Source organism: Mastomys coucha, unplaced genomic scaffold (assembly GCF_008632895.1).
Source record: "Mastomys coucha isolate ucsf_1 unplaced genomic scaffold, UCSF_Mcou_1 pScaffold13, whole genome shotgun sequence".
NCBI lineage: Eukaryota > Metazoa > Chordata > Mammalia > Rodentia > Muridae > Mastomys > Mastomys coucha.
Genome location: NW_022196895.1, coordinates 45,888,131 through 45,906,764, shown reverse-complemented (window position 1 = coordinate 45,906,764; position 18,634 = coordinate 45,888,131). Strand labels below are relative to the sequence as shown.

Below are 18,634 nucleotides of genomic sequence, written 5' to 3'. Positions count from 1 at the left end.
GAATTTGTTTTTCTTCAGTATTTTGTTGGTTATTTGCTATTTTCATATAAACTTTAGAATCCATTTATTGTTATGTATAAAACAGTTTCCTTGTAGTTGAATCTATAAAGTTAGGACAAAGTGACGTTTTAAACAAAATTAAATTTTCAAAGCTTTATACTTGTGTCAATTTCTATATTAATTTAGATCTTCTTTGACTTCTTTAATTATTTTTGTCCCTTTCTACATACACATCCTGTATGTATTTTGTTTGACCAATGCCTCAGTAATTATTATGGCACTAATATGATAAGACCTTTCAAATTTCAAATTACATATATTCACTGTTGGTACAGAAGAAAGCAACTGGTTTAGTATACTGTCCTGAGACCTTGATGTATAGCCCATATTAGCTCTAGGAATTCTCTTTTAGATCCTTTATACAATTATATCATCTAAAATATGGCTTTATTTTTTCCCTTCTATTCTGCATAGCTTTTCTTTTTTGCATAATGTTACTAGAACATCCAATACAATGTTGTATAGGAGTGGCCAGAGGGTATATAGTATGAGGTTCTTGATGTTCAGGTCTCTGCACTTGCCAATGAGCTTGCCATACATGGCTGCAAATATGCATGTGCACACATACAGAGATACTGTTTGTTTATTTATTTTTTTAAGAAACATATATACATCATGTGCATGCACCAGAAGAGGACATCAGATTCTCTGGAACTAGAGTTACCTATGGTTGTGAACCAACATGAGGATACTAGGAACAGAACACAGGTCCTCTGCAAGAGCAACAAGTGCTCTAAACCACTGAGACATCTTTCTAGCCCCAACATATGGCTTTAATATTGTTTTTGTCCCACTGTCTCTAGCTAATCACGAGCATCTGTTTGTCTTCAAACCCTGATATCATGGGCAAATTTAACCTTGCAATCTGATAACATGTATTATTAAACACAAATCTCTTTTGAAATTATTAATTTTTTTTGAGATAGTCTCTTATAGCCAAGGTTCAAACTCTATGTTGCAAAGAATGGCCTTGAACTTCTGAGTGCTGAGATTACAGACATGTATAACATGCTACGAGGTGCTGAGGTTCACACCTAGAACTGTGTGTGTCTAGGCAAGCACTCTCCAAATGAGCTACATTCCCAGTTATAGCTTCAGTTTAAAAACTGCCTTCAAAACTTACCATGGACTAAACTATTGGCAGGTGCTACAAGCGTGTCCCATAGACATATGTTTCTGGAAAAAAAAAAAGGATTTCTTTTAACTGACAGAAAAACAATAAAAAATAAACCTAGTATTAAATGCTTGAACTTTGTATAAAGGAATGTTTTCATTGTTAAATATATAAAAATTGTGTACATAACATTCTCACATAAAAAACTGCTAGCTTACAAAAGTGAGTTCTGCTTTGATAAGCATGCACTTACAAATAAGCCTTAATGAAGGCTGACTATAAAAATGACTTCATGGATTTACTGGTTTCCCAATGTATCAGCTGAATAACACAAGTCATAAAAAATGCTAGTTAATATATCAGGAAGCACACACATACACACGCGCGCGCACACACACACACACACACACACACACACACACACACACACACACACACACACACACACACGGAATTTCTACTACACATGGGCCAGAGTCTACGGCTTTGAAAGCTAGTTTCTAGTACAAACTGAGGCTTAAAGATGAATATCAGAAGCTTGGCAAGCTCAGAGTCCTGACCAAAGAGCTTAGATGCTCTCCATGAGTAGATGGAGTAAAGAAGACAGAGATGTTCATGCAAACTAGCAGGATGATCTGAGTTCCCTATGTCCTTGTAAAAATGACCTACCTACTAATTATGACATGGTGAAGACTAAACAAGTTAACTAAATAATACGACCAATAAATAAATAGTACCTTTTCAGCTTCAAATTTTATGAATATATAGAAAATAAAATACAAAGAAATGTTCATTTCACCAACAACCACATCCTTTCTTCTAAAGTCTCAATATGAGAACATTAAAAACTGGGCTGGTGAGATGGTAAAAACATTAAAATTCTCAATATGAGAATAAAAAATAAATTGGAGAGCAAAAGTAGCTTTTGTTTTAAATGGTACTAGAAATTTCCAAGCTTTGTGCCAGCAAAAATGCTCTATGAAAAAAAAAAACTTTATGATAAAAATTCCTAAGGTCTAACTACTGAGACAAAGATACACAACAATAAGTAAATTTAGCTATCCATATACACTTCATCTCAGCTACATCTCTTACCTATTGTCACTTGAAAGACCAGCTGTAGCTATCAGAGAGGAGGAACTAACGAAGACAAAATCATTGGCTGTTTTGTTGTGACACTGCCAAGCCTGGAATGGTTAAAAACAATAAATGTTACTGTTGTTAGTCTAATTTCCAAGACCAAGTACATGTATAACTAAAATGTGATCATGTTCTTTATGTCTCTTAAAAATATTTTCTATCTATCTTCTGAACCTTTACAAAAGTTGGAGAATTCAAGGAACTTTCATCTTGATTTCTCCTCCTTTCTGTAAGAAATACAAGAAATACAAACAGTTCCTGAACCATGTATTCACTTTTGTTCACCAACGTCTTACAGAGCAAACATACAGAGGTTAAGCTTCAAATACCCCCTAGATTTAGTTAAGTGGGAAAAACAACAATAAAGATGTCTTATAAAGACAGAAACCAGGATTTAAGTTTATTTTAGATGTAACTATCTTTGTCAAATTGGCATTATGTATTTTTCAGAAACATTTAAACTTTTACATAATTGTTCCAAAATAATAAAGTTACTATCAAACTTAAAGTTGAAGCAAACTTACTATGATACATTTTATCAATTAAAAAAGAAAAGCAGTTGTCTCAAGCAGTCTTTTCTCTGGAGTTTAAACTTATACATTTCACACTGTAGCCTAATAAATCTACAAGGAAAAGAACTGACTAAATCCTTTTCAAGTTACCCTAAACAATCCTCCCTTGTGTTTATTTAGATCAATACTGAACTCTAACCTTTAACCTCAGGTGAATTAACAGAATCATAATATATAATCTTAATCTTTTTTTTTTGATATTTTCTTTATTTACACGTAAATTTCTCCATTCCCAGTTTCCCCTCCAAAAAACAAAGAAACAAACAAAAACAACAAAAACAAACCCCTGTTGCCTCCCCCTTCCCCATGCCTGCCACCCCGCCCTCTCCCACTTTCTGGCCCTGGCATTCCCCTACACTGGGGCACAGAACCTTCACAGGGCCGAGGTCCTCTCCTCCTATTGATGATCGATTTTGCAATCCTCTACCATACACATGCTGCCTGAACAATCAGACCCCTCCATGTGCAGTCCTTGGTTGGTGGTTGAGACCCTGGGAGCTCTGAGGGAACTAGTTAGTTCATATTGTTGTTCGTTTAATCTTTTTTAATACACACTGTTTACGTTTAGTTTTATAAAAAACTTTATTAAAGAACAGACTAAGTAAGTACTTTTTAATCTGTATATGTTTATTTTTAATCTCTGTTTATGAAGAAAGCACACTCTTAACCAGAGACGAAAACAACAGGGTCAGCAGCAAGATGCCCTTTCTGCTTTGTTCCAAAGTAAGAGCTAAGGAAGGAAAATAATCTGATACATCTGTTAATCATCTTAATTAGGTAGAGACTGACTTACAGCTTAGTGAGGTTAGAAACAGTTCCAGTACTTTCTGTGAGTCTCTGAAGATGTGGTGCTGTATCCATTAACTTTCTCAAGTGTACTCAGTAATTTTTACATACTACAACAAAAGCCTGTAGTAGCAACTGAACACATAAGACTAGAAGTATTTTATTTATTAATTTTAATATTACTTGTTTCAAACATAGCCTTGGTTTTTAAACATAAACTTCCATATTATATATATATATATATAGGATTTTTTTTCTTACCAGATATGGCTTAGGCATGCTCCCAGTAAGTGGGCAACATTTCCAGTTTGTTTGATATAAACTTAAATATCCATCAGCATCAACAATTCCAAACTTTAAAAAAAAAAATTCAAATTATTAATACAAATAAAAGCATACATTTATCTTTATCCTAAATGTGACACAATGTTTAGCATTTGATTGATAAAAGACTGTATACCTTTTAATTTTTTAATATATCACTTTAAGAAAACTTTCAGCAGACAGATAGTTAAGTAATGTGTACCACTAGTGTATACAGTTCTTATAACTTTTTAAAAAATGCATACTAAATTAACTATTAGGCCACACAAAACATTTTTGTAAATATAAATATATGTGATCACAAAAAAAACCCCAAACCAAACAATACCAAAAAAAACCCCCAAAAAACAAAAAAACACCCCAAAAAACCAAAAAGAAAAGTAAAAAAACAAAATAAGGCCTTTCAAAAACATGCAATTTGGCCGGGTGGTGGTGGCACACACCTTTAATCCCAGCACTTGGGAGGCAGAGACAGGCAGATTTCTGAGTTCGAGCCCAGCCTGGTCTACAGAGTGAGTTCCAGGACAGCACAGAGAAACCCTGTCTCGAAAAAACCAAGAAAAACAAAACGAAACAAAACAAAAAACCCATGCAATTTGAAAAATACATAATAAGATGACCTGGCATGGTACTACAGAAGGCTGAGGAAGGAGAACTGCTGAGTTCCAGGACAGCATGGTCTACATAGTGAGTATCATGGCACACTGAACTACAGTGTGAGCTCCTGTGTCAAAAACAAAACCCTCAAAAGCAACAAAAACCAAACCAAACCAAAACGCCAAACAAAAACCCTCACACACAAAGCAAAAATACACAAATAATAGAAAGTAAAATAAGAATTAATTATCATAGTCAAATAATTCCTTTGCTGGATATCAAAGTGAATTGAACTGGGAAGATACTGAGTCAAGTATAGGAGAATGGGATACAGACCTCACAGGTTAAAATACTTAACTTTTTTCTTTTTTAAAAGACATTATAAAAATAGTACATGCTAGTAAGGGGACTCACACCTGTAAATCCCAAGCATTTAGGAGGCTAAAGCAGAAAAAAGGACTGCCATGCATTTAAGGCCAATATGAGCCACAGAATGAGACCCTGTTTTAAAAAAACAAAACCAATAAACAAAACCCAAAAAGTGCATGCTTGGAAAGTATATAAAACTCATGTCTGTTTTGGACCCCGGTCTTTTTTAAATTCTAGATCAATCACCTATTATAACAAACTGATTATTTCCTGTAAGATTTCTTTTCATGAATAAACACTCATATAGATCTTTATACGAAGTTGGATAATATACAGATACAAATTTACATTTTAACTATGCTCAATCAAGACATACACATCTAGCTATTCTTGTACTGGGTGGTATTGCAGTGTATAGTTGTCTTACAATTATAAATTTTCTTTTTATGGACAGTTTTCAATTTATTCTATTATAAAAGCTGCTGCTTTGAACATTCATATAAATATACACCTCTTTATAATTATATAGACTAAATATTTAGAGTGGGGAATGCTTTGTATCAATTAAAATTAAAAGATAAAGCTGGCAAGAAGGATGATCTCCTTTATTTTTGGTTTTGTTTGTTTGTTTTGGAGACAGGGTTTCTCTGTGTAGTCCTGGCTGTCCTGGAACTCACTCTGTAGGATGATCTTTTTTTTTTTTTCCCTGGGATCCACGCAGTGGAAAGAAGGAAGGCAGGCAACCCCTGTAAGTTGTCCTTAGACCTCTACATGTGAGCCACAGAATGCTCTTGCCCTCTGCCCACAAAGTTCAAAAAATGTAAAATGTTGAAAACTGAAGGTAAAATCAATTTTAAGCAAAATATTTGAAACTCATTTCTTATTTATTCTTACATATTTGTAACACTAGGAACTATCAAAATTTAAAATATTTACCAAGTTTTAATTTTCAGTGATGATTACTAAACATATTCAAGTTTTGGTAAACTTCATATTGTTTATTTACTATTCTAATGTTTTCTGAAAATTCTGATAGCCTATTGTTTTTTTATTTGTTTTACTTTCTCACTATCTAGCCCTTTTTTTCTACCTTATTTTGTTTTCTGGAGTAGAGCTACATTTGTTCTTCAGCAGGGATAAACATGGAATATATGTTCAAGTAGTGTTAGTTTGAAATATAATTTGGCTGGACGTCAACTTATTTCTCACTTGTTATCTAACAGGATTCTATAAAAATAGCTCTACTAATTGTAATTTTTTCCCATTTAATTGGAAATTCTGAGTAGCCTGATTCCAATTATTTGAAGAGGAAGGTGAGTAAGGAGCATTTACACCTCCATTTCTGTCACATTTATAGGACTATTTCTTTATACTCAGATCAAAACAAAGGCAAACAACTAGGGAACGTGTGCACATATCTGTCAATACATCTTAGTACTAGGCAGTCCCTTTTTTGTGAATCATATTCTTTGCTTTCAACAAATATTCATTAATCCTTCAAACACTGCTTTCCCCCTACCGTTTTGATTTTTCTAAAATATTCCCTGAACTATTTACCAGGAGGCAATTTTTGATTTGGTATTTCCTCAACATACATACATACTTGTTTTTTAAATTTATGTTCACTGACCCCCATTTTTGAGAACTGTGTTTTTAATTTATAAAAACTATTTCCTGTTCTATGCTGTTTCACACTAGCCTGTTTTATTGATAGCATTTCTGAATCTCTCAAGAATCCCTCATGTCTTTTATTAGTATCATTACCTTAGTTTTATTGAAATTTCAGTCTTTTGAGTGTCCAATTCTGTCTGTAATTCACAAGCAAACTGACTTACATAACTGGAATGGCCTGAGTCTTCTCTTCCATTTACTCAGGATGCTTCCTTAATAAAGCATAGAGCACGCACAGGCGTTGTGCTGTTTGGTTCCATCACATGGTTAAAGTGAGTGAAAAGTTAACTGCTTAGCAAGATACCTGGCAGGCAATGAACTAAAGCTTGTTTTAATGCAAGTGTTAATGCTAAAAAATAAGTCAGACTACACAATCAAATTGTAGAAAGGGTTGAGTATCATACTGATGAATTTGGTAAAAGATACCTTGAAAAGTTTCTAAGAAAAAAGAGCTATTACTTATTCTAATTATGTTGTTCAAATTACACCTTATTGGGAAGATGTTGTATCAAAGGAACTATGGATTGACATACACAGACTAGAAGCAACAGCACACAGTCAACTCAAACGGAAAGCATAAAAACATAGTATTTCAGACTACACTTATTAAACACTCATATTCTGAAAAACCTGAAGTCCAAAATGGTTTGAAATCTGAACTTTGTGAGCACCATAATAGAAACTTAGGGAAAGCCAAAGGCTGTTATCTAGGATCTGTATAAACTTTTAGTGATGCGTTATCTGAAAACAAATACCAGACTAATTTATACTTTAGGCCCTTGATTTGAAATAAGCAGCAATGTGAGAAGTGACAGACAGTAAAAGGGATGGTCTAGAGGTGTTTCAGCAAACTTCTTTAAAAAATAAACTTAAAGAAAATGTCATCATTAATTTATGGCAATCTTTTCTTTATTATTGTTACATATCCATGAATAAATATATAACTTGCCCAGTTTGCATAGTGTATATATGTGTGTGTGTGTATATGTGTATGTGTATGTATGTATGTATGTATGTATGTATGTATGTATGTATATGCTTTCAGGGCTGACCATTTTGTATTAGATAATTTTGAGGCTCGTCCTTGGAAGAGATCAATTCTTCTTTGCTCAGGAGTCATTAGTTTCCTATACTTATTTTTGTCTAGGGCCCTATAAAATTTCTCACTTCTTCATTCGTATGTCTATTTGTGTTGTTATTGCTTAGGTAGCCATTTCACTGAGCTGTCATGGGTGTGCTTTTCCTGTCATTTCTATGAGAAAATCTCACAGCACACCTCCTAGTCACACATTCTCTCTCTCTTTTTTTTTTTTTTTTTTTTGGTTTTTCGAGACAGGGTTTCTCTGTAGCCCTGGCTGTCCTGGAACTCACTCTGTAGACCAGGCTGGCCTCGAACTCAGAAATCCACCTGCCTCTGCCTCCCAAGTGCTGGGATTAAAGGCGTGCGCCACCACTGCCCGGCGTCACATGTTCTCTTAAATGGCTCTGTAACTAAAGGTTTGCCCTCAAGTTCTTTGTTCTCCTTAACTCTGCTAGAAGAAAATACTAAAAGAAAACATAATGAACAATGGAACTCTAATAACAAATGTTCTATTAAAGCTGTGTGCCTAGTTCACAGTTTGCTGACTTGTCATTCTACAGCAGTGCTTCTCAGTTTTAAAATGCATACAAAATCACAAATGCAGATGACTTAGATCTAACATACCCCAAATTGTACTTGCGACTTGGTGCTGAACCATACTCTGAGTAGATTCCAGGAACGAAAATGTTGGACATTCACTGGTTAAAGAAACGTAAGATAGAGCACTAGTCCTTAGGGTACATTTAAATTTGTGTTAGTAGTGATATGTGTATACCACATACTATAGAAGAATCAAGTGCACTTAAATGTTCTTTCAGAAGAATTAGAAGAATTCTTATGAATTAGTACTTTAAACTCTTCAAAACCTCAAACTAGTAAACTTACACACCAAACTTTAAAAAAAAAAATCACTTAATTCTTAATAGTACCTTATTTCCCTGGTAGTTAAATCTCATTCTTGTAATTCTTGAATTGCCACCAGATCGAAAACAGGTTATTTGCTGAGAGTGGCCCCATTCAAACATTCTGACACTTCCATCTTGAGCTCCAGTCAGATCTGCATTATAAAATGACAAAAATTACATTATTTATTTTAAAAAGTTTTGAGAAAATTTATTTAACCCAATCTAGAATTATTTTTCAGAAATATACCTAGGAAATAATAAATCAATCCATTTATATAAGTTTCCCTTTTATTTTTCATTTCAAACACAAAATAATATGATGTACTTTCATTTGACTGAGAGCATGTCTTCAAACAAAACAGTAGAAACATGTATATTAGAAACATATGTCTATAAATTAAGATTCTTCTCAAAATTATCTTTTTTGTTGTTGTTGTTTTTGAGACAGGGTTTCTCTGTGTAGCCCTGGCTGTCCTGGAACTCACTCTATAGACCAGGCTGGCCTTGAACTCAGAAATCCGCCTGCCTCTGCTTCCCAAGTGCTGAGACTAAAGGCGTGTGCCACCACTGCCCAGCTCTCAAAATTATCTCAATGTCTTAATAGCCTAAAATAAATATTTATTATAATAATTATTGGAATTATTAAAAATAAACCTTTAAGTTATACTATTAATGTTTAAATTTATGCTTTTCTCAGAAAAAGTCATACAGTCTTGAATGTCATATTAAAGAAAATTTCATTTTAAGTTATTTTGACTGTTATCTCAAATATATACTAATGACTCTGATAATATTATTATAAAGAATGAGTAGTTTTGATGAGATCTTTTATATAAAGCACTCAGAAATATAACAAATGCCACCCAAATTATATCACTCATAACTCTCAGAATTAGTGTGATATAGGAATAATGAAAATTAATACATAATATACCCAGCAAGTTGCTAATTATATTGTTAGTTGAGTCTTACTAATTCTTTACCAAATACTTAATATAAATTAATTCAGGCTGTGTTAGAATGTTTTTCTGTGCACTGGGTAGGGATGAGAGGACAGCAGCATAATGTCTTGAAAAGGGATGCTCTTTTCCTCCCATGGCCTTAATTATTTTCTCTTATATTTATGGATGTTTTACCTGCATTATATATTTGTGCAACATGTGCATTCAGTGCCTATAGAGATCAGAAAAGGGTGTAGGATCCCCTGGATCTGGAGTTAGATATGGTTATGAGTTTTATGTGGGTGTTGGGAATGTAACCTGCGTTCTCTGGAAGAGCAACCAGCACTCTAACCTCTGAGCCATCTCTCTGACCTCACAGTCTTACTTAATTATAACCAATGAGGATAGCCATTTAAAACTATTTAAGTTTTCCAAATACTATCTATAGTGCTAAGAACTCTAGGCTACATAGGTGTGGTGTTCTTGAATTGTGGTGTATTAACAACCTAAAACCCAACTATATCTCCAACTCTACCTAACTTCAGGCATAAACAATATGGACTCATAACCTTTTATGTTTTATTTTTTTTATTTTTTGAGAAATGAATAAACATTCCCAAAGGTAACTAAAAATTATGGTAGTTACAAGGGGGGAGTTGAAACTTCTAGACAAATTAATTACCCCTCTCTAGGACTCAATGGGTAAAAAGTTACAGAAAAACAAGCTGGACCAGTGCTAACACTCTTTGAATTTGTTTCTTTTTTATGTTGTTCCTTCCCCTCCCTGCCTCTGTACCCACCCTTCCCTCTCTCTCTCTCTCTCTCTCTCTCTCTCTCTCTCTCTGTCTCTTTGTGTGTGTGTCTGTGTTTCTGTGTGTCCATTGTGCACCACCCTACTCTGTGTGTGTGTGTGTGTGTGTGTGTGTGTGTGTGTGTGTGTACATACTGTGGTATCTTCTTCAAGTGCTTTCCACCATATTTTGAGACAGGGTCTCCCAAGAAACCAGGAACTCAGCAAATACAACAAGCCTGTCTGGACAGCGAGCCCCAGAGACCCTACTGGCTCCAGTGCCCAGTGCTGAGATTACAGGTCTGTGCCATCATTCCCAGATTTTTCTATGAGTGTCAGGGATCTGAATTTATGTCATCATGCTGGCTAGGAAGTACTTGAATGATGAAACCATCTCCTCAGGCCCATATATACCCTGTTAAATGACTGTTTATAAAAGGCAAATGAAAAACCTGCACCTCTCCTGGACTCCTTTTATAGTGTATACTTGGGCCTTATAGTCTTATTATAAAATCATTTTAAATCAAGATTTTAGTGATTTTTCTATCTGGCACATGGCTAAAATCAAACCTATAGATGCATTATTTGTGTGACAATTAAGAGTTCTAAATAACATGGATTAAAGAACAGTAGGCTCATAAGTAAATTAAATGTTCCCTAAACTCTCAGAAGGAAGCTGGCCCAAGTATACTTCAAGTTCACATGGACTCAGAAAGCCTTTGGTAAATACATGCTACTTTGATCCAGGCTTTTTCACTCTGTGCTGCCAAGTAGGACCTGATCCTTCTTCGCCTGACTGGCATTCTGGTGCCTCCAAGAAATTTGTCTATCTGTGTTGCCCGGTTAGTGACTTTATGTCTAGATCATATAGAATCTCACTTCTGCAATGTCAGGTGACCCAGCTCCTCCTGGATCTTGACAGTGTCCCCACAGTGTCTGACTTGGCTGACTTCTCATCCTACGGTCTACCCAGATCCACCAAGATCTGACTTCACTTCCCTGCATAGGTAGGTAGGCTCTACTCATCTGTATCACATAGATCTCTCAATGTTATACCTCTGAAATCTCACATGCCTAACCTCTGCTTGGTCAGAGATGACGAAGTGGCATAGAAGGACTAGCAATAGATATATGTTGACCCTTAAAGGGTGACTCTTAACTCAGACAACAGAAAACTCTCAAAAAGTCTGTCCTTTCTTGTAGGGGCAGTTCTGATGGTAAGGGCCTGTTCCCCAACTGGTTCTTGATCTGTAAAGAAAATCATGGTCCAATTGCTGGGTGGAAGGAAGAGGTGGGAATTCTGGGTCCTAGGAGGAAAAAAGAGACAGACACAGGGAGGAGAGGACAGTTTACCATGCTTTGGAGAAAGACCAAGCAGCCATGTGAGGTCTTGGGGGAAGCAGCAGTCTGTGGCCACTTGATAGGTGAGTGGTCAGGGATGTTTAGCTGGGACTAGATGTAACTGGGCACTAAAGTTTAGGGCAGGAGGGAGACGTGTAAGAGTATTAATAAGGGCATGTTAGCAGCGAGAGTTCAATAATGCCCAGCAATTGTGCCAAGAAGGCAAGTTGAAAATGAACAATCTGTGTGTGTGTCTTTTATCTATGGACTGAAGGGAAGCTGGGTGGAGGCTGATAGTGCAGCCCATTCTTGGAGCTTTGAATGTAGAGTGAAAGCTACACACAACAGATGATGTGCAACATGAAAGGTGAGAGTTGACTATTAATTTAGAAATTCTTGGATTGATCACATACACATAATGATATAAGCTGAGGAAGTAGGGAATATTGGTTTCTCAGCAAGCAGAGCAGAGTCATGTGGCTCCATCCCAGGAAGCTTGAACAAAGGAACACAGGCTCAGCTCACAACCCCTGGGATCACAACCCCTCACATCCCAGGACTGCTGCTCTGAGGCAGGGAGCCACTCAGTAAAAGCTGCCTGCTTCCTACAAGCAAGTAATCAAAGGATAGAATACAGATTTTGCCCAAGCCACATGGAGATCCCCCTCCTATCCCACACAGAGTTCTGAACTTATACAAAGAGTTTGGGCTCAGAGGCACTGGGAGCCCTGCTGTGCAGAGACAGGCTCCTTGGAGGAAGGCAGAGAGAGGCAGACAGTAAAGGCTACTGACCGCCAACAGGCAGATAAAGGATAGAGATAATGAGATTTAATTGTTCTAAGGATAGAAGGAAGTATACTGTGATTGTTTAAATGTTCTTAAGTATAAAGAGATATGAAGCTCTACAGAAGGGAGAAGTCAGGGAGATTGAATGAAATAATGTTATAAAGAAAATCTATAAAGGTCTATGCCAGGATAATACTCAAATTCTTCGAATGTGGGCTCCACAGGAATTCTGGGATCGATATCCCTGGTATGACAGCTTAGAAGCCTGAGAATAGGCCTATACAGTAAGCAAAAGGGAATTTAATTATAGATATTAAAATACTGAGACATTCAATCTTAAAAAATTAGATGGAAGGCAGGGGATAGGGTGCCTAGCCTATCTCAGATAGTAGAAATTTAAGCCTTTAGAATTACATAGAGAGAGAGAGAGCCTGGAAATAGGCTCATACAGTAAGCAGACGGAGATACTAAATAAAAAATTGAGGCCTTGATCTCATGAAAGTTGGGGCAGCAGACAGTAGAAGCACTGTCTCAACAGACAACATTTGTTTAGATTGCTTTATTTACTTTGAACTGTTTTAATTACCAAAATGAGTGTGATTTTTTCCTTTTTTTTCTTCTCTTTTCTCCTTTCAATAAAAGCCTCATTTTGCAGTGTTCCTCAAGTAGTAGAGGAGACTCCTCTATGCACACACTGTACAATGTTAACACTGTCTCCATAAACCATCAATTAAGAAAGGCCAAAGAATAAGATATTGAGTTTCTTTTAAAATAACTTAAAATACATTAACTTTCCTAAGGCAGATTTTGTGTGAGGCATCTTGAATAGGTAGCTGTTACTCAAAGAATGGTGCTTGGAAGGGTCTGTGTGTTTTGGGCAGTTGGAGCTGGAGGGTAAATCCTGTAAGGTCAAGCAGCAGCAACAAACACACGTGACAGCACAAGCCAGTGATGTCAGCACTGATTCCACACAACTAAGACTTGGCTCCACAACTGGACCACTTAAGAACTCTGGTTCTTAGAGACAATTGAGAAAACACAGTTGTACCTTAATATCTACTGAGAAAAATACAAATAAATATGATGCTGATAAATGGCCATCTGACTGACATGCAGTTGAGGAATACTACCTTGTATAATCTGATATACTCGCTTGTCATTGCCTACATATGCATGCCACTGTTTAAAGGAAAAAAAAAGCTAGTACTAGTGTATTGGTGAGGAGCCCAGCCCAGTCCATATGCAGCTAAATAAGAAACCAAATACCAAAGTTCCTCTGACCAGAAGAGAGGAACTTCAAACTATGCAGCCGCTGAATGGAAATAGGCAGCAGGCACTTCTCAGTTAAGGGAATGTGGAACTGGCCACCACCAGAGAGGCTCTGGAGCCTGCTTGCTTTTATTACCCAAACAACATCCAAACTGCACTCTTAGCTTCAACAAATATGGACTGACAAAGGCTGCTCACAATGGATGAAGACAAGGTAAGGCCGGCACCGCAGATGTGGGATTACTTAGACCTACTTGCACATGCCGTGGGAGGAAGGTCTACACTAGTCCAGTGTGATTTGCCAGGTTCCATCCTAACCAGTCTCTCATACTGCTTCTGCTGCAGGAGATGGGGTGGCTGGCACTGCTACAAAATCCTGTACGTGAGGAACTCTTACATCTTCTTGGGAATTGGCAGTGCTAGGACTTGAGATGTTGTCAGGAAACTTTAGAGGGCTTTCCTGCCTACATGCTTCAGTGAGGACATCGGACTCTGGGAGTCGTCCTGAACTGGACATGGCCATCTCTCGTCCCCATGGCAATAACTCCATCATTTGGGAAGAATGTGCAGCAAAGACCACTGGTCATAGGAGCAAAGGCCTTCAATTCCAGAGCCCAGATCCTGAGGAGCCTGTCACCTTCCACTGTAGCAAGATATAAGCCTTCAGGTGAGAAGCACACAGACGTCAGGGAGCTCATGTGGACATCCATGTCATTCATGGCAGGTTCAAGCTGAGTGTGATGACGTGATCTCAGCCTCTCGCCGGTGTAGGGGTCCCACATAATCACACTGGTGTCATACGAAGCATGTTTACTCAGGTCCCAATTGCGAAGAATCTTATCCTGGATGGAGAGTTCAAAATCAAACTGCCACTGGGTGTGAAGCTCAGATCGCTCATGACATCTTGGTGGCCCAAAGACTCAGAAGCAGAAGCTCTGTCTGTACCTCCCAAATCTTGCTCTGTCCATCACTGAGGCCTGTGGCCAGGATCAAGCAAGAGACATCACGTGCCTGGAGATGGGAAGGTACCCAGAGTTTCCTGCTGGGTGGAGAGGGCCACAGGCTGATCCCCCACACAATCTGGCTACAGTCCAGTATCTTCTACTTTAGACTGCCCCGTCCTTTTGAATCATTCCTGCTATTTTCTTTAGGGATAAACTGTTCATCTAAGGAACAGGGCACCAGCTTGACCACGCAGTGTCCTTGAGATCAGTTGAACCAGGAACCATCTAGAGAGAAGGCTACACTCCAGGTTTCACAGCTTGATTTCCAATCAAAGTGGTGGGGGCGCCCAGGCTTGAGTTCAGCCAGCAGCAGTGGTTCCTCTCTGGCCTCCATGAGGGCTCACGGCTTGCCCCAGGTAGCAGGCACTTTAGTCCCTAGGGCCGCGGGCCTTCATTCTAAGCCAGTGACACCTGCCTCCGTCCCACCTCCACCTAATGAGTGTGATTTTGAGTTTGGTAGTTATATTAAAATTCCTCTGGGGGAAAGGTCAAACTAAACATTTAATGACTCTGGTTACTGGGCCCAGGACATGCTATTTTGGGAGAAAGGCTCTGCATTTGTATAGACAGAAAAGGAGAATAGGCTCTGGACCCCTTTCAGAGTGATATGAATCAGATATGACAGGAGGAGACCCCCTGAAGAACTAGAAATATTCAAGAGGATCAAACAGGACAAGTAAAGATTCTTTGTGCCATCCTTCCCATGACATGAAGACTTATTATAATTGGTTATTAATAAAATTAACTCATAAAAAAGACAGCTATCTTTTACATGCTCAAACAAGGAGCAGAATTTCATCTTTACCTAATCTGTGCACCCTTCACAATCCATACAGATATCTTAATGGTACTAAAATTTTGGTTGTGAGATTTATATATTATAGCATGTACAACTTTGGAGAGAATCACCTTCAGAAATGCTGAACTGACCTGCTTGGACCCCAAAGTAGCTTTCCAGTTGCTTCCCAAACAGCTTTGGGAATTGTCATGGATTCCAGGTCATTTTGCCTTATCCAACCTTTCAGATGGACCTAGTCAGAACGTCAGCCAACCTCTGAGCCTTCTAAGTATACAGAGACTGGATAACAGATGCTATAGCTAGCTTTCTTAAAGTCTAACCAAGTTTTCTAATTTTCCTACCCCTCCCTATCCATTTAAAAAAATTTTTCGTCGTCCTCTGTTCAGCCGGAAGAAGTTATGGAGAGCCGTGGGCCAATTCTCTGGGCTTGGGGGTCTGGTAATGGTTATTTTACAAATTATAGAAAAGTTGTCATTTTAAGGGATAACATGGGAACGGTCATAATTTTGAATAGGGAGGAAATAGGTGGAATTGATTGTGTAGCCAATGTATACATTGGAAATAAATGACATCATAAATTAAATGGCCCTAACAAAAAGCTACAGAACATCCCACCCAAACATAAAAAGAATATGCTTACTTCTTTGCAGGTCATGGAACTGTCTCCAAAATTGATCATATATTATGGCACAAAGCAACTCTCAACAAATAGTGGACAGCTGAACTAACTTCCTGCATTCTGCCTGACAATGATGGCACAAAACTAGCTCTTAATGGCAAGAGAAATCACAGAGAACATCCAAACTGCTGGAGACTAAATACCACACAATTCAATAACTATGTCACTGAAGAAATCAAGAATGAAATAAAAAAGAAATCCCAGAATAGAATGAAAATGAAGATACAACATACCAAAATCTATGAGACACAATGAAGGCAATTCTACGAGAAATATGCTTACTTTAAACAAACAAACAAACAAAGCCCTGAAATCTTAAATAGCTTAGTGATGCATGCAGTTGAAGATTGTGGAAAAAAAGAGAACTAAACACAAACAAGTAGATAAGAAGAAATAATCAAAATCAAAGTAGAAATCAATGAAACATAAAAAAAATCAGCACAAGGAATTAATGAAATAAAAGGCTGGATCTTTGAAAAGATAAACTAAATTTAAAAACAGACCTTTGGTCTAACTAATCAAAAAGAAGACTCAAATTAATGAAACTAGAACTGAAGGGAGACACTTTACAACAAATATCAGTGAAATTCAGAGAATCATAAAGGCATTTTATTCTACTAAGATGAAAAAATCTAAATGAGATGTATGAGTTTCTAGATAGTATGAGTTTCTAGATATATATGTCCAAATTGAACCAACAAGAAATAAATTACTTCAACAGGTTCATAAGCAGCAATGAGACTGAAGTGGCAACAAAAAATTTCCATACTAAAATATCCTCTAAGACCAGTTGGATTTACTACAAAAATTCTATAGAACGTCAAAGAAGAATTAACTCTAATACTACTGAAATTATTTCAAAAAACAAAGGAAGGCTTACACACACACACACACACACACACACACACACACACACACACACACACACACTGAGTTAGTCTCCTCTGTCTCTCTCATAAATCTAAGTAAGGAAATGAAAGATCCCTACCATGAAAACTTAAGACACTTTGGACAGACACTGAAGAAGACACCAGAAGAAAAGACCTTCCATATTCATACACTGGAAGAATTAAATCTTGTTAAATGGAAATCCAAGCAAAAGCTATTAAGATTCAGTGGAATCTTAGCACCATTCTTCACAGAAAGAATATGTCTGTTTTTCAGAGAAAAATAAACACAAAAATTTTATGGTGGAGTGGAAGGAAGAGTTTGCTCAATGGTTAGGAACATCTGTTGCTCTTCTAAAGGGCTCTAGCATTGACTCCTAGCACTCACATGATAGCTTAGAAGCATCTGTAAATCTTATCCCAGGGAATCTGATACTATACTCTAACCTCCACAGGTAGTGCATGCACGATGTGCACAAATATACACAAAAGTACAACACTCATATATACACATAAAATAATGAAAATAAAATTAAAATGACTTTTATGGAAAAAATGATATGGCAGCACACAAACACATAAACATATACCACCACCACCACTGCCACCACCACCGCCACAAAAACAAGGGTAGTCAAAACAATCTTGAACAAAAATAACACTGCAGGAGGTACCTGACACCAAATACTTCAGAACCACAGCAATAAAAATATGGTATAAGAAAAGCATAGTATCAGCTCAAAATTAGATACATAGATCAGTGGAATAAAATAGAGAATCCAGATATATGCACATAAAACTACAGTTACTTGATTTTTAACAAAGACGCCAAAAATATACACAGGAGAAAAGACCTCATCTTTAACAAATGGTAATATGAATCATGGATTTCAACAAGTCAAAAAATAAAACTACACATCTCTCCCACTGAACAAAACCCAAATTCAAATGGACCAAGAATCTCAACATAAGGCCTTATACTCTAAAACTATTAGTAAAAAAGGAGGGAGAGAGGGAATCCAATTACAGAAGAACACACATGGTATGCACTCATTGATAAGTGGATATTAGCTCAGAAGCTCGGAATACCCAAGATACAATCCACAAGCCACAAGCAACTTAAGAAGAGGGAAGACCAAAGTGTGGATACTTCGTTCCTTCTTAGAAGGGGGAACAAAATACCCATGGAAGGAGTTGAAGGGACAAACTATGTAGCAGAGACTGAAGGAAGGACAATCCAGAGACTGCTCCACCTGGGAATCCTTCTCATATTCAGTCACCAAACCCAGACACTACTGTGCTTGCCAGAAAGTGCTGGATGACAGGAGCCTGATATAACTGTCTCCTGAGAGGCTCTGACAGTGCCTGACTAATACAGATGTAGAGGCTTACAGCCTCCATTGAACTGAGCACAGGATCCCCAATGAAGGAGAAAGGATCCAAGGAGCTGAAGGGTTTGCAGCCCCTTAGGATGAACAGCAATATGAACTAACTAGTACTCTCAGAGCTCCCAGGGACT

The 18,634-nt window shown here is 37.2% G+C and overlaps 1 protein-coding gene and 1 pseudogene across 6 annotated transcripts in view; both read right to left on the bottom strand.

Annotated features, from left to right (window-relative positions):
* The window catches only part of Dmxl1 (Dmx like 1), a 149,269-nt gene that overhangs the window by 4,061 nt on the left and 126,574 nt on the right, over positions 1 to 18,634 (bottom strand). For all 6 annotated transcript variants that reach the window (XM_031365659.1, XM_031365654.1, XM_031365655.1 and 3 more), the window contains 4 exons: positions 8,644 to 8,771; positions 3,934 to 4,026; positions 2,270 to 2,361; positions 1,184 to 1,236 (listed from right to left, as the gene is read on the bottom strand). In XM_031365659.1, the coding sequence (XP_031221519.1) occupies positions 1,184 to 1,236; positions 2,270 to 2,361; positions 3,934 to 4,026; positions 8,644 to 8,771 (366 nt within the window). The remainder of the gene's footprint in view (positions 1 to 1,183; positions 1,237 to 2,269; positions 2,362 to 3,933; positions 4,027 to 8,643; positions 8,772 to 18,634) is intronic.
* Positions 13,139 to 17,671, bottom strand: LOC116087147 (annotated as a pseudogene).